The sequence below is a fragment of the Carlito syrichta genome, unplaced genomic scaffold (assembly GCF_000164805.1).
Source record: "Carlito syrichta isolate Samal-C Ts95f unplaced genomic scaffold, Tarsius_syrichta-2.0.1 Scaffold316292, whole genome shotgun sequence".
Taxonomy (NCBI): domain Eukaryota; kingdom Metazoa; phylum Chordata; class Mammalia; order Primates; family Tarsiidae; genus Carlito; species Carlito syrichta.
Genome location: NW_007260388.1, coordinates 337030 through 359829, shown reverse-complemented (window position 1 = coordinate 359829; position 22800 = coordinate 337030). Strand labels below are relative to the sequence as shown.

General features: G+C 43.0%; 1 protein-coding gene across 3 annotated transcripts in view; it reads left to right on the top strand.

The window, feature by feature from the left end:
* The window catches only part of RCAN1 (regulator of calcineurin 1), a 95290-nt gene extending 74796 nt beyond the window's left edge, over positions 1 to 20494 (top strand). For 2 of the 3 annotated variants that reach the window (XM_008074065.2, XM_021707006.1), the window contains exons 2-4: positions 12699 to 12872; positions 15283 to 15442; positions 18776 to 20494. In XM_008074065.2, the coding sequence (XP_008072256.1) occupies positions 12699 to 12872; positions 15283 to 15442; positions 18776 to 18948 (507 nt within the window). In that variant the 3' untranslated portion in view covers positions 18949 to 20494. Of the gene's footprint in view, positions 1 to 9661; positions 10004 to 12698; positions 12873 to 15282; positions 15443 to 18775 lie in introns of those variants that run through there. The other variant, XM_021707005.1, reaches the window with a different exon arrangement.
* The last annotated feature ends 2306 nt before the right edge of the window (positions 20495 to 22800 follow it).

The window sequence follows — 22800 nt, the reverse complement described above, 5'->3', positions numbered from 1 at the left end:
AAATATACACATACTCACACACACACACAGAATTGTGTGGGAGTGAATGTCTAATTTGGTGTAGAGTATTGAACATAAAACAGCTTGAGCCACAGGTCTGCGCACGCTGTTATGCCCATAACCCTGGCACCTTGCACAGTGACTAATATATTTTTGATGAATTATTAAATTAAGCCAGAGACCAAAAATTCAAATTCCTTGGAGTTGGTCAACCAGCAGCCATAATTGGTGGAGGAGCCGATGTAAGACCAGAGGAAGCTAATGGTATTTGGTGGAGGGAGGGGGTCATCTGCTCACCCACAGCCACATGAGACTCTGGACCTAGTGTTGCCACATCCCCCCCCCACTGCAAACACACACAAATCATAAATTATATTTCTATAACCTCCCAATTTTAAGCATTGTCAACTAATTTTTTTTCACTGTTATGGAGCTACCTGTTCACCCTGAGTAAATTAGCCAGGCTATTCTAGGCCTGATGGTAAGAGAAAAACTCTTATATATCACATTCTGTACAAAGACACATACCCATGTTTTAGTCACTTGACATGAACATCCAGATTCCCCTGATGAGTAAAGTTGGCCTTTTTTTGGTGGTCATTGTTAACATACAAGTTGTGGTTGGGTCTTGTTTATTCTGTGTTTATAGTTTATTGCTTCTTAAGTATGTTTTGAATTGTTATCCTCATGAAGATGACAGGACATGCTTCTTCATGTAAGACTTTTATCAGACTTTTAAATCACCAGCAAAGAATGTAAGTGTAATAAAGAGAACACATTCTATGGCCCTGTTGGTACTTCCCAGCTGTAGACATGGAAACAAGATATATAGATGGTAATGGAAACAGTAGGTAAGAGCACATAACACACTTGTCTCCCAGCACATGGGGAAAAAAACACCAAAAAACCCTATTTCTGAGCTGCCTCATGATTTTAAAACTGAATGTGAATACAAAGTCTACTGAGCTAAGTCATTGAGAACTGAGTTTTCTCTCTTCGTTGAATACTGACACATTTCCATCTTGCCCGGTCTTTTTTCCTTTTCTCCATGACCTTCTCACCTTCTGGTCTGCTTAAGTGTAGTCAGCCACTCACCAGGTATGGTGTGGTGTGTCCCCAGCCCTATGCCAGACTCCCTGGGAGAACCTCCCGGAATGAGACACAGCCTCCCCACTCCCCTCAGAGCACCACCTGATCCGTGGTAGTTATACCTGCCTTGTCCTTCCAAGAAGAGTTTAAAGGCTTTTCAGGAGACATTAGCCCTAGAAAGTAGAACTCATACTTTGACATAAAGGACTGATTTGGTGGGAATGAACCAGCCCAGGGGCTGTGAAAGCTGATTCGCATGGGCACGAGGGATAAGCAGGGTCTGGTGATCCATGTGCCTGAGTGGACCACGGCTAGCCCACTCCTGGGTGACAGTTCTTGCCCAGGCTTTTGTCACTACAGTATTGTGCCCCTGGCTGAGAACAGAATCAAAGCAAAATTTAAGTCACTAATTAAAGCAAGGTGGGTCTGGAAAGGAACAGACTGAAGAAAGCAAATAAGAAGTGATTAATTAGGGTGACTTTGGCTCCAGTAATCGCTGAATAAATGTTACCTCCCTTAATCCTCATCTGCTGGTCTCCAAGTCATTAAGTGTAGTTTTGATTTGCCTATGGCTATTTTTTCATCTTAAACATTGAAGCAGTACGTTTCCAAGAAGTTAGAGAGGGGTGGTTAACCTTTGTAGACTAAGGAAATATTGAGGCAATGAGGAAACTAGAGTTAATGGAATTCTGAGTGCACAAGGAATTTAACAAACAAGATGAAATCTGGAGTGAACTGTGACCTCTGTCTTTAGGTATAAATTTGTACACATTCTTCCTCCCTAATTTTCTGCAATGGATTGGTGATTTTCTTTCCTTTTTTTCTTTTTTGATGATTACAGTTTTTCTTTATTTCCACCATAAGCTTTAAACACATCATGTTTGCCATTCTGCTAAAATATGTGTTTAGCATTTTCACCTTTAACAACATGGAATTAGAGCACCATTGCATGCATCATTTTGGCACTGATGTAAATAAACCACCCATATTTTTTATTTAAGGAATTGAAAGTTCTGTATTATCCCAGAAATACAGATGATTTGCAAACTCTTTTGTACTAATTCATACAAGGTGTCAAATGATATTTCAGGCTTTTCTATTTTTTCAAAGTGTCAGAAATATGTCATCCTGAAGTTTATTATTAATATTCATTTTGATTTCCTACAAAAGATTAGTACTTACTAAATTTCAAAGTTTTTTATAAGATGATTTTCTTTTTACAAATAAAGAATTATTAGTTGTCATTCTTGGTAATTGGGGAACCAGCATCTCCCTTTTTTTACCAGGACACTCTGGTTAAAACCTTCAAAGCCCATCCCCCCAGAAAAGTGTTATCTGCTTTGCTCTGTGTTTTCTTTGAAACGGGGGCTCATCTCTATGGACAAGCAACATTTACCAGTAATAGAACAATACTCAGAGCAATAAATTCCTGAGCCCATTCCCTGTTACCCTAAAAGTGAACAAAAATAGAAATTTCCTCTAAAGATATCAAAAAGAATTTTTTTCTGTTTATTATATTTGCTCATCATGAAGAAGCCTAAAAGAAAAACTGAGAATTTAATCACACTACTGCTTAGACAAATGATCTCAAAATGTTTTTGATCATGAACCTTATTTGTGAAAGATTTTTTAATACATCTGCCAGTAAAACATTTTATTTGTAAGTGCTATACAAAGTCTGTGATACATTGGATACCTCATAAAATGTACCCTAAAATAGGCATTTAAGGTGAACATATGTTAAGTTGAATATGTTCTTCCTCATGTCAGAAGATTGTGTTGGAGACTACTACAGCAGGTCCCTAAGAAGCAGGACAGGCCTCCATAGTACCTCATGTGGTGGGACCTTGCAGTCTCCCACTGATGGTGCAGGCCGGCACCTGGCATCCTGTGAGTCCCCACACAGCAAGGACATAGGAAGTACACCTGGAAATGTCTGGCACTGGCCCCCACTGAGCACATGTGTGGCCCTTGAGCAGAGCATTTCCTGTGAGGCCTGTAAGCAAGGGCCTTCACAACACCACATCACCTCCTGTGACCAAAAGGAATCATCTGACCTTTGTGCAAACCAGAGACAGAGGGTGTGTCCTTCAATCTGTAACACCAGCAGCAGTGGTCCTCTGATGCCCTGGTGAATTCTGGCCTGCATCAGATGGGCCCTACTGGGTACAGTTCTGTGAATTTCAGTGTCACTGACTTCCACAAGCATTTATCCGCATCTCCAGGGAGCTGCAGAGCCAGCAACATTGTCCTCACGAAGCTTTCATTGTAGCAGGAAGACTACTGAGTCAGAACATGACTGTGATGTCAGGCAGACTATGCTGAGAGCTGGGGGAGAAGGGTCACTAGGTTAAAGGAGGGAGGGAACGTTTAGTTGGGACAGAAGTTATCCTAGAAGAGTCACCTGTGTGATGGGCTTTAAAGAATGAATAGGGAGAGATCAGAAAAGAGAGGAGCTGCTGAGGGAATTGGAGAAAGTGGGCACAGAGGAGCTGTGGACACATGGCTAGAGAAGGTCTCACCTCACGGCCCTGCCAGCTCCTTACCAGATACCTTGCTTCCTCTCTGCCCCTGTGCTGTATCCTGAATGAAGACACCAGAGTGATTCTGTTATATGGAAATCATGTCGTGACAGCCCACGCCCCTGCTCCACTCACATTCCCGCATGGCCCCACCTCAGTAGAAGACAAGCTTGTGTCCTCCCAGTGGCTAAAGGTCTCTCGTCATTGTTCTCAATCGTTTTCTCCAGTGCTGCCTCTACAGCCATCCTGAGCCTCCTTGCTGGGCCTGCAGCGCACCAGGATTCTCCTGCTTCAGAGCCTCTGCGCCTGCTTTTCCCTTGGCCAGGAATACTGTTCCCAGTATCCCAGGGCTCATTCCCCCACTTCCTTCAGGTCCTCACACACTCACATGTCACTTCTAAGAGACAGTTAGGCTTAATTTCAATGTCCCTTTTCCTACCCCCCCATGCTGCTTTATTCTCCGCACTCGTCACTATCTAAACATACCATATATTTATACCCATTTATCTTGTTTATTGTCTTTTCTTCCCACCTAGAGTGTAAGCTCCAAGGGGAAGGGAGTTCGGTCTGTTTTGTTTATCTTTGAATCCCTAATACCTAGTACAGTGTTTGAGCAGATGAGTGAATGAAAACAGACCAGAAGCTCCGTCTTCAACATCACCAGCCATGGGAAGTCCCTGAAGTGTTTTTGGTTTTGTTTTTATTCAAAATGGGGGAAATGAGAAAATATAATCCTGTTTGTTTCTATTTGCATAAAGGAATCCCAAAATAATAAAAGTGAGTACAAAAATGTAGTTACTCATAGCAGGCAGAGTGGGAATGTGATAAACAGGGATGGGGTAGGAATAAGGTTTCTCAATGTATCCTATCTGCTTTAATTTTACAGTATATCCTATTTTTGTTATTTTGATCATGGCCATATTCTCAAACCTAAAAAAAAATTTGTTTAAATGGGACTAATGAAATATGAGAGTTGGAATTTGCAATGGAGAAGGTAAGACCCAGGAAAACTGATCATCTTCCCAAAGGCAGGGCTTGTATTTTCTTTATCTGTCCTTTTCCAAAACATCTACAATCATACTTGTCACATAGAAGGCTATTAATTCAATATTTGCTGATCAAGTAAACCAATGAATGAATATGTGAATGACATGACATGAGATAACATCTGTCCCCAAATGTATGAATGGCTGTTGTGTCAAAGAGGAACTAGCCTTGTTTTTAGTTCTGTATGATCAAAGTAAAGCCAGTGGATGACAGTTACAGGAAGGGGGGGGAAATCAGTTTGTTCCTTCAGGAGGCCTTTTGAGAGACAGTTTTGCAGCAGGCACTGGGAATATCAAGTGTAACATGGCTTAAGCATTCGAGAGCTTCCCAGTTTAGACTCAGGGTGTCGAGCACATAGATAATCACAACATACTGAAATGAGCACAGACAAAAAAATTTGGAGAATGTTGAACAAACCTTGGATAAGGGTATATGGGTGGGTTTGTGGTGACAAAAAATTATTTGCTTGTCCAAATTTTAGTCAGGCTTTTGAACCTTCTCCCAGGCCCACCTGGTACTTCCTTGTAAAGCCCAGTTTTAGCAAAGAGCTCTGCTAAGTCAGTTTGGCAAGAACCCCCATCCTCAATTACCAATCATCTTTCATATCTGATTGGGTTCCTCATCCTCCACCGTTCCCCAGGGGATGTCTGATCACCCTGACCTGTCTTCAGCTAGAATCCCGTTAGGTTGGTTTAGACAGAATTCCCCCACCACTACCACCTGATGTTTCCTTTTTGCAGTTTTTCATCCATTGACCCCTACCCTTCTCCTTGGCTATAAATTCCCACTTGTCCCTGCTATACTCAGAATTGAGCCCAATCTCTTTCCACCACTGTAAGACCCAATTACAGTGGTCCCTATACTCATCACAGTGGTCGGTCCTAAGTAAAGTCTTTCTTACCGTGCTTTAACAGGCATCATTGAATAACTTTTTCTTTAACGGAGTGGTCATGGTTGGCTTCCTGGAGAATGACATGCCTGAGCTCAATCTTAAAATAAGGAAGGAAGGGAAAGGGGAGAAAGGAAGGATAATCCAGGGAGAGAAAAAGCAAGAGCAGAGCCGCTGGGGAGAGAAGAGGAGAGTGTTGTGAGGAGCATTAAGGTTTCCTCTTGGGGGAGCAGCAGGATACAAGACAAGACACAAAACCTTAAAGAGTTTACCTCAGCTAGAGGAGAGTGGTGCTTATCACTGAGGTTGTGATTGAGGGCATTCAGCTTCAGGGAGTTTTATGTGTGGGGCTTGCACACTATGTTGGCGCAATAAGAAAGCCACAGCTAGGCCAGTTGGAAAGGTATTGTCATTGTGGAGGGCTGCCTGAAGTGGTGTGCAAGGTGGAGGGCTGGATAGAGAATCTACAGAACTTTCCATTGACCTGCAGAAGCACATAGGGAAGGACACATCCAAGATGCCCTGGAATGTCCAGAGAGATGGGGAAATGAGCTGTAATGCCAAAGGGCACTGGCACTAGGCAGGCGTAGTTCCACGGAGCAAGTGTAGAATCTGTAATCAAAAGACCAGGGTGAATTCCAGCTCTCCTAAACACAGTGTACCACTCTAAACTGCAACATCATTATCAGTGAAATGGGAAATAGAAAGGCAGCTGACATGCTTCAGCCACCGGCTGTGTTCTAGGTACAGTACTAGGCATTTTGTCTCCCCATCAGTTGTTCAATCCTCACCATAACTCTGAATTTGGTATTAATCCATTTTGCAAGTTGAGGTCAAGAACCCTTTCCTCAATTAATAATGCTTTTTGGACTAGGAAGTGATAAAGATGAGGAAAAGAGCAAGCCCTTGTATTTTTGTTTTTGGGGTTTGGGGAGTTTTGGTATGTGAAACAATGCTCTAAATTATATAGGGAAGGGCTACAAATATTACATAACAATAAAACTATTCCATTGTCTTAGAAGCAAAAAAATGAAATACAATGTAAGTTTCATTAGCCTTCAAAGTAAATGCACTGACCTCATTAGCTCAATAGGGTGTCTTGTCATTTTCCTTCATAAGAAATCTTTTGCAGATTGCCTCATTTTTTGCTCTGTGTTGGTTTGCACAGTTAAGTCAGTTTCCCTCTTAGGTCGGTTCATTCTGTAGAAAGTTTTCATGGGTGGCACATTCTTGGTACAGTTGTCAACTGTTGGAGTGTATAATGGACGTGCTGAAGTCATCCTGACTATGCTTTAGGAATGCTGTAATGGGAATGATGGAGTTCATCATAAAGCTTAATTTTTCCTCACTGAAAATAGAAACTCCTTAATGAAAATATGCTCTAACTTAGGGCTTAGCTAGAGGAGGCAAATGCGGGTTAAAGAGCGTCCTTTATGGTTTTTATGGTGTGAATGGAAGAAATGCAAAATATCTCAAGCTTTGAGTTGACTGAAGAATTTCATTTATTTTTTAACTTCTGGTTTCAGTTTTACAATATTGGGTACGATTTTTAGTATGCTTTTCAAGAGTTCTAAATGAAACATTGCTGTGGGCACTGCTTTCTTCAAATCACGTCCAACTAGCAAACAAGAATTAAGATTGTACTTGACTCCCAAACCACAAGGAATATATAAGTAGGAAAGGCAACTTTTTAAATACTTGCTTTGGATCATTTTTTATTCTCAGTAGGGAAAATCACTATTTTCAGAGCAAATGATTCTGCATAGTACCTTTAGAAATCCAAGTTCATATATAATAGACATATACTCAAAGAATAGACATTCTCAACAAGAATTGTCAGACTAGCAGATGAGGGGGAATTGAGATGAGCATAAAGCAATCAAACCTCTAGGTACAAGGACAGATGTCCCAGGAAACCTGGTGCTCTGCCCTCTTGGCCAGTCTGGGTATTGGAGTACCACTAAGGATCAGTATGACATACTTTGAAAACTCGAATCTGCTCCACGCCTCTCCCATTTTGCCAAGGAAACCCAAGGTGGTAAATCCTAGGTGACCTCTCTCCTAGTCTAGGCTCTGGCACATTTTCTGACCAAGGGATTTATCCCAGACAGCATTCATTCCAGCCTCGCTACATAATGGCAGCCACCATCTTGGCCTATCCCTTTTCTGATCTAAACATGGAAGTGCTGAAGTTCACTAAATTCAATTTTATGGAGCTGATTATTTCAAAGGCTAGAATTCCATGCTTTGTTAGACTTTAGGGGCAGCCTAGTGAAAGACCTGTCATTTCTATGAGCAAAGATAGTTGAACAGAAAATCTTCAGATACCTCACTGTTTTAATTTTTTTTTTCCACAAAATGAAATCAAAATTGTAAATTTGGGTGAGCCCATACTGTTGTCTCAGATGAACAGAAGTGTTCCATGTTCCAGATTTACCAACCCAACAGAACTGGAACTTTGTATCTTGATTTTTTTCTATAAAAAAAAAAGACAAAAGATGATAAAATGAGCCTCCGCTGATCACCTTTTAATGCAATTTGCCCGGGTGGACTCCAGGAGAAAGAGAAAAGGAGGAGGCAGAATTGGAGGCTCCCAGCCTTCTACAGGGGTGCAATGTGGGACTGTGTCTCCTGCCTCCCCCCTCTGTTAACTCTTAGCCTCTCCTGTAACCACCCTCCCCATCACTTCTTATACCCACCACCACAATCTACATGTGCCCCCAGGACACACGACAGCTTCCTGCATGGAACTGACAGCACCTCCAAGCACGTGTGCTCCATCTCGAAGCACCATCCCGTATGACCACTTTCCTTGATGCTTGATGCATGTCATACTGTTCACAGTTTTCTAAACTTTTTTGGAATATATGAATTTATATATTTTCAGGTTGGGAGTTATGGGTAATTTGGCAAAGCAAATACCATAACTGGTTTCTTACATAACTCTGCAATTGGCAGGAAGGCACAGTGCATTGAAATTAAGCAACACTCACTCATCCAAGAAGACTTTGCTTTTCCTTTTTTGGAAGGATAAATGCCCTACTTTATTTTTTCTTGTTGCATATATTCTTTTTAATTATTGGCTGACTGTAATGATTCTTTGAAGTTAATTTTTAAATGTGAATGGTAGGGTTCCATTTAACTCTTGTTATAAGAGTTGTCCCTCTGTGCCCCTCAGCTAGAGAATGCTTAAATAACCTGAGTGCTTTTAGGTGGCAATGAAATTGGAGGGAGTGGGAAGTATTTAGGGCCAAGACTGCCATGAGATCTAAGCAGGTAAAGGGCTTAGAAGTTTAAAGAATTGCAGCCTTCTGAACGAACTGGAGTTAGTCTTGCATCCCAGTACACTTCTTCAGACCAGGCATCTTACCTGCAACTTCCCTTTCAATTATAATGTATATTCTTTGCATTTCCTCTTCCTTTAAAAAAAATTATAGCCTGTAAACAAGACTTCTTCAAGCTTCTTTTCTCAATTTCAAAGACTAGATTCTCTAAAGTGTTTTTGTGTCTTTGCCTGAATTCAGTAGCCTTTAGAAAATGATTAAAGTGTTGCATACTCCTGGTTCTCAAATCACAGTAATAAGGTTTTCAAATGAAAATCCTAGGATTGCCTTAGGATTTCTTCTCACCATAGAAGACAAGTTGGAATTGGGACATTCATCCAATAAATTCATCCAATTGTGGGGGGGAGGGAACTACACATCAAAATGAATCCCTACTTTTTTCTTTAAAAATAGTTTATTGGCTAAGACACATTTCAAAATGTTTTCTCTAATACCCCAATGTGAAATTTTGATTGAGGTTTTCAGGAAATTACAGGGATCAAGCTGTGCACCAAAACTTTGGTTTCCAGGTCTTCCAAAGCCTTGAAACCTCCCTAGAGGCTAATTGCTGTTTACTGCTGTAGACCTTCGTCCTTTTTCTTCTGTAACATTTTCCATCTTAAGAAGGGTCGTCCCATTCAGCCGAGGAGCGTGTTGTCTGAGTGGCTGAATGGAATTACTACCAGTGGAAACTATGCTGCAAGAGGGGTTGATAAAGCAGCTGCGAAGCAAACCTCAGCTGTTTTTTCCATTCTCCCCAAGCAGAGTTAATTAGCATAGGGAAAATGACTAAGGTGTTGACGTCACCTCTTTCCAGTAGAAACTTACACTTTGTCCCTGTCTGCCTGCAAGCATGCAGGACTTGACTCAGGAATTTGCTGTCCAAACAGGATGCTCTGGAAGCTGCACTTTTTTTTTTCCCAGGGGGCTGGCCCTCGGTGCTTTATAAGTGCGGACTCAAGAAGGAAACGGCAGCCTCTCGGAAAAGAATCTCACTTGGGGCTTGACTGCGTGGGTCTCTAGCGCTTTCGCTGTAAGAAAGCAAGATGCATTTTAGAAACTTTAACTACAGTTTTAGCTCCCTGATTGCCTGTGTGGCAAACAGTGATATCTTCAGCGAAAGTGAAACCAGGGTAAGGCTTTTAATCTAATGTGATTTTTGAGAGTTTTCAAAGCATTACGCTAATTGGGACTAGCAACTGAAATACTTGTGGAACTGTGGCTCTCTTGTGGGTTTTCGGGTTTTGATATATCTCCAAAGAATTTTAAGCCTTGAAAAATCAGAAACTGTTGCCTGAGGAATTAACTGTGAAGAAATTTTTAAAGATCTCAATATTTGAAAACATCCAGGTTCCTGGACCAACTAACCTAGTAAGGCAGAGTTTTGGCATTTTTGGCATTGTATGTTTTCCATTCTGTATCTGTTCTAAGTAAACTTTTCAGAGGGAGGTCTCTTCTGATAGTGAATTGGACAACTTACAGCTAGAGTTCAGAATAATTTCATTTAGGAACTAAATATTGTAAAGATATGTACATGTACATGTACAATGTGATTGCTAGAGTTTGTCCTCAAGCTTCTAGATTTCTCTAGATAGAGAAGATATAGCCAGAACAAATAATAAAACTGGATAAATTAAGTATGGGATCAGTATGCCTCCTGGGCAGTTCTCATTGATGGGGATTAATATAATTAGTCATTTTAATCACTATACTTTTCCTCTTCATTTGCTTAAAATATAAGATTTTTTTATCAGTAGCTACTGAGCTATCTAATTGATCTTTGATAATATTATTAAATATGAGTGCATCTTATATGTTCTGTTTAGTGGGTGGTGTTTGTGTTATCTGCTTTATACCCAAAGCCATACTGGGACATGTGAAATTTTCTTTTTTTTAACTCCATTGTGTATAATGATTTGGAACTGTAGTTTTTGAGCTAGGTTATAGAGCATGTTCCATGTGTTTAATAATACAAAGTCAGTCTACTTAATATCAGCCTTATGTGAGTAAAATCATTATTTTTACTTAAGTAGAGATGATGTCCAGCAATTCTAAAAACTAGCTATCAATTATTAGGACAAACAAGATTATTTTTTAAGAGAATGGCATAATAGTAATCTAGATTTTAAAAGATAATATGAGTTCTCTTTTGTTCTGGTCCTGAGCCCTGACCCGCATTCTAAAAATATTCACCAAAGTCATCTCTCCCAAATTCTGAATCATAACTTCAGAACTACACAGTTGGTTACAATGTCTATTGATGAGGTCATGTGAAATTCCAAATTTACAAAGACACCCTTATGCCAGAAATGTGCCCGTACTCAGGAGAGGTAGGGAAAAAAAGCAAGAGGCGACCAGATGATGCCCACTGCCCAGCATCTGCCCCGCCTTCCTTCACACATGCTGAACCCCTCATGGGAAAGTCGCAGAAATTGCCATAAACTGAAAAAAGTTTAAGGAGATCGAGGTTGTGGGTTGTTCCAGTTCCTCCCTAATGACCCGCCTTGCAGAGACAAGCCTCTCTGTTCCTGCCCCAACCTGGGGCAGGCATCACCTGCCAGTGGCTTCCCAAACTTTCTAGCAGTGAACATTCCTGAAGACCTTCTCTCTCATCCAGAATCCTTGCTCCCTGCTGTTGAAACACTGCACTTTTCATAGTTTTCCAAGGTCCTCAGCGAGTTTTGCTTATTGTTCGTAGGACGGCATCGAAGGCTCGCTGCTTACCATCCAGGCACTGGGCCACCCCTTCTTCTCTGCCAGCCCTTCTGCCTGTCACACAGGTTCCCTCAACCTGTCCTGAGTGTTTTTAGTCTGGTAAAGACTCAGAAAACATGGCTACTAAAAGCCTGTCCAGTCTTCTTTGAATTTTTGCCTGTCCACCAGTGAACTCCTTCTCTGGAGGGAATCCTAAGGAATTGCAGGGGTCTCCTGCTCCCCCACACACACACCCTCACCCCAACCCCACTCAGGGGGCCCTCCCCACAGCAACCTAAGCTTGTAATCCTTCGACTGGACTTTTCATTCCAAGAGCTCATGATGTTCATAATTTTCACCAGCTCTTATAACACTAGATATTACACATAAATATTAAAGCCAGCATACAGAAAAGGGTCCCTTTGCAGAACGTTAATTTTTAAAACAGTATTATTTTAGAGTTAAAAAGTAACAGAGATAAAAAAAAAAAAAGAATGTCTAAAAACTATGTTCTTTAAGAAATGCAAGACTTTTTATTAACTACATTGTTTTTCAACTCAATTTTTTTTTCCTCAAGTTACCTACAGTGCTTTTAAGCCCCAAAGAAATATCTGAGCTGAGTAGCAGGATCGGAATTGGCCAGACTGGGGAAGGGAATAGGAATATCAGGTGGGGGGCAGGCAAGGGAGATGAATTGCCAAACTGTACTTTTTTGGAAAATGCTCATTTATTTGTTTTATTTTTTATTATAAAGATGTGGGGTATAATTCAGGGTTAGATATACAAACGTTGATTATGCAGGTACCCTTGTTGATGAGCTATGTCCCGCCCTCCCCTAGACACCATCATTCTGTTTTAAAAAGTATGTTTCTGTTACCATAAGAAGTTTCTGTAGTTGTTCTGCTGACTAAATAAATTTAGTAAATCATACCTTCTTACCTTCTTGTAAAGTCACCTGCATTAGGACTAAAAGGGCATCAAGGAAAAAGGCTTTTCTCTAAGGAAGAAATTAGGAATTCTTGAAATGACTGATAGATAGTTCACTTCCTCAGTAAGAAATGTAATAACATCGTCTAGTCAAGGGTCATATCCAGGTAAATGATAACTTCTTTTATTTTTATTGCTATTTTGCAGGCCAAATTTGAGTCCCTTTTTAGGACATATGACAAGGACATCACCTTTCAGTATTTTAAGAGCTTCAAACGAGTCAGAATAAACTTCAGCAACCCCTTCTCGGCAGCAGATGCCAGACTCCAGCTGCATAAGACTGAGTTTCTTGGAAAGGAAATGAAGTTATATTTTGCTCAGGTGAGTCGGGTTCATTGTTATGCACGCTTCTCCCTTCTCCCTCCCACCCTTCTTTAAAGCAGCCCATACGCGGGGCTTGGTGGCTCGGTGGCTCGGTGGCTCAGCCTGTAATCCCGTGCTTTGGAAGGCTGAGGTGAGTGGATTGCCTGAGCCCGCGGGTTTGAGACCCGCCTGGACAACTTGGCGAAACCTCATCTCTACAATGAATCAAAAAATTAGCTGGGCATGGTAGCGCGTGCCTGTAGTTCCAGCTACTTGGAAGGCTGAGGCGGAAGGATCGCCGGAGCCCAGCAGGTCGAGGTGGTGGCCGGGAACAGCCACTGCACTCCAGTCTGGGTGACAGTAAGACTCCAACTCAAAAAAAAATTAAAATTAAAAATAAAATAAAGTAGCCCATACATTAGGTTATATGCTGATGGGAGACTCCAAGAATTCATCTTGAGGAAAGTAGAATTCACACTCTGAATATTCAGTGTCTCACTTAATTTAAGAAGGCATCAAAGTGCATTTGAAAGCAACCTCAGAAATAGTCCCTGGCCTGCTTGGGTTGATAACAATGGAGGAAAGAATGCCTTTCCTGTTCACTGGGGAACTTGTAGGGTGTAGCAGTGTAAGTGGGGCTATGAAGCACCCTAGGATTTGTGCTCGAAGGTTGGGGCTAACGACCCTCTCCACACTGAGTAAACCAGAGTGGTCCCATTTGTATATTTCCCAGGCACTTGGCAGAGAACTAGGAGTCTGCAAATCAGTATGGGGCTGTGAGGCCTGACTTGAAAGGAAAATATGGGTTAACTGGAGTGGGACCGGTTGCTAAGAAACCCTCTGGTAGCAGGGGTCCCGGCCCCAGGACCCCTACTGTGGGAAGAGAGGGAACCTGAGTGGGTGTGCTTTTCGCCTCCCCACCACTCTTCTGACCCTCCTCCTAGAGACCTTAGGACAGGTGACCCATTATCAAGGCAACTCCCAAAGTTCCATTTGACGTAAGGGCTGACAGACTGTCACAGGAGGGGAAAGCTTCTAAAATACTGCTCCTCAGGTAAGCAAATCCCCACCAGGCTCTGTGTGCCACCACACTTCCCCGGATTGAAGGGGACAAGGCTTCCTGACAGTGGGAGGAAGCTCGTCTGACTCCATGCCAGATATCCAGAATGGCTGTTCGTCATCAAAGTGGAAGGGTCCTACATGTGTAAATTAAAGCCTGGGCATACTCTTCCATCCCCACCCCCACTGTTCTGCCTTGGGAGGCTCGGACTTGGTGTTGACCTTGGGTCCCTAGGCTCTTTTTTTTTTTTTTTTTGAGTTGGAGTTTCACTCGGTCGCCCAGACTGGAGTGCAGTGGCCGCTTCCGGCCACCGCAGCCTCGACCTGCTGGGCTCCGGCGATCCTTCCGCCTCAGCTTTCCAAGTAGCCGGAATTACAGGCATACGCTACCATGCCCAGCTGATTTTTTGATTTATTGTAGAGATGAGGTCTCGCTGCCCAGGCGGGTCTCGAACCCACGGGCTCAGGCAATCCACTCACCTCAGCCTCCCAAAGGCGCGGGATTACAGGCTGAGCCACCGAGCCCGGCTTCTAGGCTCTTTTCATGAGCATACTCCTTTCTGCATTGAGTGAGGTTTTATGGAAATAATTACCTAATACTTCCACGACCTTTTCTGATTATCAAAATAATGCATATTCATTGTGAAAATTTGGGAGGGATATGTCACAGTGCAAAGAAAATCTAAACTGATAAGCTTTTGATGGCAGATCCTTCTGGACAGCCCTCAAATCACTGGTACAATTTTAAGAAAAAAACAAGAATCATAAGTTATTGTTCCTTATTCTTATTTTTTTTAATTTCCTGAAAGGTACTTTTTTTTTTCCTTCCTTACATTTGGAATCTGATTGGGAATCCCCAGGGGAGGGACCTCAGGACAGCTGCTAGGTGAAGAAGCCTGGGCATCCAGGTGAGGGGCCCTGGCATCCCATCCCTGAAAAACTGTCTCATCTCAGAGCTGTTACTTAGCCTTTAGACAGCCAGTTTGTGCCTTTGTAGTATGAGAAACTTGGACAGATTGATTCTAAGATCCCTCCTGACCTCAAATGAAAGTAGCTTTATTTTTTCTGTTTATACTGAAATTATCTTTGCTGATTTTCTGTCAGTCTAAGTCAAGCATATTTACTTGCAGACTCTGTGCCTGTAAGTCCCGCAGCCCTGCAAGGGGCGTCATCACATTTGCACCATAACCCGAGTTTACACATCTCTTGGCCTCCCCTGTACAGACTGTACTGCAGTTCGTCCTTAAATCACATCTTTCCTGATACCTGGACGTTGGTCCACCCAACTCCCATAAGCTGTCCTCAGCGACTGCTGCCTCGTGGCAGGTCTCCCTTACCACTACTGACCTGTATCCGTTTCTCTCCTCAGACATTACACATAGGAAGCCCACACTTGGCTCCACCAAATCCAGACAAGCAGTTTCTGATCTCTCCTCCTGCCTCTCCGCCAGTTGGTTGGAAACAAGTGGAAGATGCTACTCCAGTCATAAACTATGATCTTTTATACGCTATCTCCAAGCTGGGGCCAGGTAAGCCACACCCTCAGGTAGGGAGGGAAGCAGCATGAAACCCGGATGCTCACCTGCATCCCCACAGCCCCTTTTAGCTCTTGTGTGATCCGGTGTGTTCTGTGAGGTCCCTGTCTGCATTCTTCTGTATCACTGTGACTCCTGCTGGGAGCAGGCATGCTGCCTTTCAGTGCTGCCTGCTGTGTCGGAGAGGCTGTGGCTCATCATGGGGACCCTATCCACATCCCTCCCACAAGCATCCTGGGAATCCCCCCCACTGAGCACAGCCTGCCTGGGCAACTTGAGCCCTGGCCCCAGGTCCTATTGCTTCAGATGTGGATGAGCGATTGGACTTAGAAAAGGGAAAACAGACCCCCCCCTTTAAGAAATTTCATTTTTAGTCAAGGTGGTTTCTCCCTGCTGTGTGATTCTTACCTGACCTTTTTAAAGGGAAGGAGAATCATAGATCGAAGTGAAGGAAGAGCCCCCATCATGCATGCTTACCTCGTGGCCTGTGGGGTACTTCACTGCAGAGCTTGCCAGAGAGAGAAGGTTCCTGTCCTCTGAAGGGACAAAGGTGTGAGCACTGGTGGAGGGTCTTGGGGTGAGGTTTGAGCCCTACTTCTGCCCCCATCTGTAGGGCAAATCAAATAAATGCTGAGACCATCAGCTCCTCATTTCTCCTTCCCCAGCAATCTGTTGTTTCTTTAGGTTGAGAGTTTTATTTTCTTGGACCATCAGCAGTTTTATATTGAAAAGATTACATTTCTGAAAACATTGCCCAAATGGAAATTCCCTCTGTGGGATAAAGCAAGAATCACATTACTTACTGCTAATCATGGCGTGAAGGTCAAGATCGAAAATGGCCAGTTTGAGGAAGTGTGACCTCCAGCAGCTCCTGGCCAGGACATGAGCAATGCTGAGGATTTGGAATCTTCTAGTAGGTTAGAGGTGGGAGGGAACGGATCTCCACCTATGCAGAGGTGTCAAACTATTCCAAACACAAGGAGTGCTGTTGATAAATCCTTCCCACACCAGAATCTACCACTGCCTTTACAGGAGGCTTATTGGAGAAGCCTTTTTAGAAAATAAACACAGTAGCATCAGTTTGGTCCTAGTTCACTTAACAATGAGCTGGAGTCATAGTTTGTATTTCAGCTTTACTTTTTAGCCAACAGGATTGCAGAGTTTTTGTAGATATGATCCTAAGACCCTGAGCTTTCTGGATTTGGGCCAATTTGGGAGATGGGGAAGGACTTGGAAAGAGGCTCTTAACCAGTATTTCTAGGGATCTGTCTGACCTCCCATTCCTGAAGGATCTCTCTTGGAGAGCAGAGACTCCCTAGCCTTTTCAAATGCAGTCACAATAACATTCCAGTCCCACGTGTGGGATAGAGAAAAGGCAGCCACCTTCTTTTTTTTCTTTTTTTTTTGAATTGGAGTCTTACTCTGTCGCCCAGACTGGAGTGCAGTGGCCGCTCCCAGCCACCGCAGCCTCAACCTGCTGGGCTCCAGCGATCCTTCTGCCTCAGCCTTCCGAGTAGCTGGAACTACAGGCGTGCGCTACCACACCCGGCTAATTTTTGATTTATTGTAGAGGTGAGGTCTCGCCAGCTTGCCCAGGTGGGCCTCGAACCCATGGGCTCAGGCAATCCACTCACCTCAGCCTCCCAAAGGCACAGGATTACAGGCTGAGCCACCAAGCCCGGCAGCAGCCACCTTCTTAGAAGTAAAAGTGTCTTCCAGATTTAGAGGAGGAGCCGGAGAAGAAGCTCTGCTGAGGGGCACACAGGCCATGTTGGTGAGGTGCCTCCTTGCTTGCCCAGAACTATAAAAAAAATCCTGTGCACAACGTCCTGGAAGAAGGCTCACCACAGGCTACCGTGGAGGGGGAGCAAGCCAAAGCAAACCTTCTGCTCCCATTTCATACCCCTAGCATTTCTCCAATGCCCAGCATTCCACCAGTCACAAAGCAGCCTCCATTTTTATTTTTTTTAATTTTATTGAACTTTCTTCTTTTTTTAATTTTTTATTTTGAAGACATGGGGTACAATTCAGGGTTAGGTATACAAATGTTCATTATGTAGGTACCCTTGTTGATTAGGTGTGCCCCCCCCAGCAGTTTCCCACTACTGCCAATCCTTTTCTTATAGTATTACAATCATTGTTAAAGGTCCATTTATGAGTGAGAACATGTGATACTCAGTTCTTTGTTTCTGTGAAATCACTCAATATTATAGATTCTAAGTCTACCCAAGTCGCTGTGAAGTTCATAATTTTGTCCTTCTTTGTGGCTGTGTAATATTCCATTGTGTATATGTACTACATTTTTTTATCCAGTCCTCTTTTGATGGGCAGCACAGTTCTTTGCATGTTTTTGCTATTGTGAACAATGCAGCCTCCATTTTTAAACATCATTGTAAGCGGCACGTACAGACAGGTGTATTGTGATCCAGGCCCTAAGTACTTCATGTTTACTCAGCCAGGCAGTTAGCACCAGGAAGTCAATTCCTTTATCAACCCCTTTATAGAAGAGGGGATGGGGATGCATGGGGGGAGCACAAGAAAGTGCCCACAAGCTCCAGGTGCTAAGGGATCAGGCTCAAAGCCCATATGTTAACCACTATGCTATGAGCACCAAAGGTGCAGACTCTTCCTGTAGCCAGACTGGCAGCCTACAGAGATGCCCAGCTCCTTCATTCAGCATTGCCAGGTTTTCCAGCCCCTGAAGCTCCCCCAACCCTTGCTGCACCAGACTGGCCTGAGCTTTCCTGGGAGGAGCAGGCTGACTAGAACAGTAGAGCACTCCTGGTCCCAGGGGATCAGCAGTTGTTATAAGAAAGGGGATTATCAAGGTCAAAAATGTTTCTGGAGTGCCTGGCTCAATGCAGCCAGAACCTCATGACTCGCTTCCCTGGTGTGCTCTGTGGCCTCTAGTGGGAGCTCCATGAGGGAGACTCAGGGTATGTGTTTCCAAATGTGTTTCTCATACATCTTTTCCCCGAACTGATGTTTCTCACACCGTACTTGGGGAGATGCTGGCAGAGGGAGAGTCCTCTGCATAGTTTAGAATGCCTGATAGATGTGATGAGTGTAATTTTAAAACTGCATTTCTTCCATATCTTTTATATGCCTAAACTCAGAGTGTTTGACTGGAAGCAGAGTCATACACAACAGAAATATATATTTTTCTTAGTAAGCCAGCAAAGAAATACAAATCTGGCTGTGTTTCTCAGCTCCCTTGAATGTACACGGGGTGGGCAGAGAAGAGTCCTACGTGCTGTTTTCTTTATGCTTGCCTTTTGATTCCAAAGGACTTGTCTGAGTGACCCTGCAATTACTTTCTATCCCTAGGAGAAAAGTATGAATTGCATGCAGCGACCGACACTACTCCCAGTGTGGTGGTCCATGTATGCGAGAGTGATCAAGAGAAGGAGGAAGAAGAGGAGATGGAGAGAATGAAGAGACCCAAGCCAAAAATTATCCAGACAAGAAGGCCGGAGTACACACCTATCCATCTCAGCTGAGCTGGCGCACGGATGAGGAGGCATTCCAAATCATACTCACGGGGAGAAATCTTTTAATGTGGAGGTGACCAGTCACGACTTTGGAGGTGGCAGCCGAGATCGGGGTGGCAGAAATCCCAGTTGATGTTGCTCAGAAGAGAATCAAGGCTTTGTCCCCTTGTTCTAATGCTGCACACCAGTCAATGTTCATGGCACCCGGGAATGTCTTGGGCCAATCACTGATTTAGTGGTGATCGCACAAGGACATTTGGGACCGTCTTGAGAAAACCGATAACAATAGTGTTTTGTACTTGTTCTTTTCTGGTAGGTTCTGCTTGTGCCAAGGGCAGGTTGATTAATGGGTCCAGGGAGAGCTTCCTGTTTCTAATTGGCCTACAGGGCCGACACTCTACTGGTGGGAAGAGGCACCACACAAAGCCGCCTAGTGCAGAAAGGTTGTGAAAACAACAACAATGCAATGTGGAAATTGTAGTGTTTCCTTTCTTCCCTCATGTTCTAATGTTTGTGCATGTATATTACTGATTTTCAAGACTAACCTTTGTTCGTATATAAAGTTCCACCATTGTTGTTTGACATCTTGGGAAGCTAGGAAAGCATTTGGAAGATGTATAACCTTTCCTAATCCTCGACTCTCTTTGCAACAGCACTCACATGTAGAATTCTTCCTGGAATACATCCACTCAGCATCCTATCCAGTGCAACATGTCACTTGTGTTTTTGCAAAAGAAGTTGATCTGAAATCCTTATGTAGAGTTTAGTTTCTACAATTCGGAGAATAGCAGTTTCACTGCCAACTTTTAGTGGGTGAGAAATTTTAGTTTAGATGTTTCCGTTATTTCTTTTACATGGTGGTTTATCTACATGAAACATAGCCAAAAATCTTTTGGGGAGCTGTTGGTTGAGATTGTTGATTTTTCACCCCACTAAAACATCCAGAGTAACTTGTAAATAAAGCTGATAGCATATACTCATACGGCTGTGGAAGACTAGTGTAAGAAGTATTAGCCTACCTGTGAATCGTATGTTGTAGAAAATGCTGTTCACATGTTTAACGGGACTTGAATTCAAAGCATGTCAAGTGGATAGTAGATCTGTGGTGATACGAGAGGGATGCAGTGCCTTTCCCCATTAATTCCTGATGGAATTGTTCTACTAGGTTACCATTTGTAATTTTTTTTCTAGTTGTAATGTGTATGTCTGGTAAATAGGTATTATATTTTGGCCTTACAATACCATAACAAAGTTTGTCATTTGGAAATTCCTAATGCCAAGTAACAATGCATGTTTTGGAAGTTTGGAAGATGGTTTTCCTTGAGAAGCAACAACTATGTTTGCATTAAATTCTTTGATTGTTCTTATCAAGAAATTGATCGAATGTTTTCAAACACTGTTTACAGTACTTGGTAGGAGGAAGCCTGGACAGGAGAGGCCATTGCATTGCTGTTCAAGTGTTTCTAGTTAAGTGCTTTTAAACTGGAGAGGCTAACCTCAAAGTATTTTTTTTAACTGCATTCTATAATAAATCTGCATAATATGCTCTTTACGGAAAAGTTATTTGTGTGTCATTTTATTTCTAGGATTAATCTGAGAACCATTTGAACTCTTCAGTCTCCAAAGGACATATTACTTTATAGGTTTGAGCCTAACTTAGAAACTCCTAAATTTTGTGCTGTAGTTCACAGAGGGTCCACCACACTAACCATTTTGCGCATCACGTAGGAAAGGGGCAGATGAGTAAAACTGAAATCTGAAGTCTGAGTATTTCCTTTACACCAGTAGATGCCACTGTGGTGGAAACCCTACTCAACAGCACAGCCACTACACAGCCACGTTTTTCATAATTTGAGTTTTCTATTAGAGAAGATGTCCACAGAGGATACTAAGTTGTGAAGGCCAGTTATATTCAGAAGACCGTTCTGAAGGTCTTCTGTTTGAATCTCTGGCAGCATTTTCCCTGGGACTCTTATTTCAAAGGGTGGTGAACTTCCTGGGCCAGCCCTCACAGGCCTAACTCACACAGTATTTATTTGCTGAAATCTAGCACATGACAGTCATCCTGATCAAGACTGTCATTGCATTTCTCCATGAAAATTCACATGCTACTGTTTCCCGCCCCCGCCCCCCTACCCGCCTTTTTTTTTGAGTCAGAGTCTCACTCTGTCACCTAGGCTGGAATGCAGTGGAATGATCATGGTCATGCAGCCACCGCAGCCTTGACCTCCTGGGCTCAGGCAATCCTTTCGTCTCAGCCTTCCAAGTAACGGGAACTACAGGGACGCACCACCATGCCTGGCTAATTTTGTGATTTATTGTAGAGACAAGGTCTCACCAAGTTGCCCAGACTGGTCTCAAACCCCTGGGCTCAGGCTATCCTCTCACCTCGGTCTTCCGAAGTGCTGGGATTACAGGCTTTTTCCCCCTTTTATGAGAAGCACCGTCCTGTCATTTTCAAGAGTATTTGCATATTTTAAAGCCATTTATGTTCAAGGTTTAATCATGCTGGAAAATCCACACTTCAGTCAAGCTGATCAAATTTGAAGTGAGCAGATTCACTAGAAATAGAAAATAAATCTTTCCAGATAGAAACTACCAGCAAGTCTCCTTACAAAATGGTTTTGGGAAGGAAAGGAGATAGCCAGTGGTCCTACTACTGCCAGTGAAGTTAACAGACCTTAGAGGAGAAAATACAAGACATTAAACATTCTTATTCAGGACAGCCTATCTCTTTTGAACAGTTCTAACCTCAGTTGAATTCCAAAACCAGTAGTTGCTGGTTCCTAGGCTGATAGATCTGAAAGGCACTAACTCATGAATGTGCCCAAGGCTCATACATTACTTTGTCTGAGAGGTGCTCAGTAAAATGTAAAACAACAGATATATAACAGGCAGAACACACCCTTTGCCATTGATTGAAAGTATTTCTTAAATAGGTTCTGATAGAATATATCACTGTTCTGATGCTAAATAGCTTAGGGCCATCCCAGAATTAAAAATCAGTCGCTCGAAATGAATGCTGAATCAAAGTGAAGGACGATAAATGACAGGAACAAAGAGATTCATGCAGCTATTCAGACTCAGGCAATAAGCATTGATTTGAAGTCAGCAAGCATTTAGGATTCTACATTTCCAGAATGTTGTGTAAATGAGTGCCCACAGGAGATCTGGGTTTTCAGAGAGCTTTAATTTTAAATGAAATGGACAGAACTCACTACAGAGTACATAGATTTTCTCAAATATTAAATTGCAGGAGATTAAATGCACTCTACGGGCATGTTATGACCAAAAGTGAATGGGTGACTGGAGTGTACCATACTTCACAGTGCCCACAAAGCCCTGCGGAATGTTTACCTCTGCTTAACAAGTGCATATCCAACAACATTCATCTCAAGGTCAACAGTTCAGACTGAACCTGCACACACAGCTAACGTTAAAATTATTCAGGAAAGCTGGGTATGGTGGCTCATGCCTGTAATCCCAGCACTTTGGGAGGCTGAGGCAAGAGATTGCCTGAGCCTAGGAGCTGGAGACCGCCTGGGCAACATGGTGAAACCTTGTCTCTACAATAAAATTTAAAAGATAAAAATAAGCCGGACTCGGTGGCTCAGCCTGTAATCCCGCGCCTTTGGGAGGCTGAGGTGAGTGGATTGCCTGAGCCCGCGGGTTCAAGACCGGCCTGGGCAGTGAGACCTCATCTCTACAGTAAATCAAAAAATCAGCCGGGCGTGGTAGCGCATGCCAGTAATTCCGGCTACTTGGAAGGCTGAGGCGGAAGGATCGCCAGAGCCCAGCAGGTCGAGGCTGCAGTGGCCGGGAGCGTCCACTGCACTCCAGTCTGGGCGACAGAGTGAGACT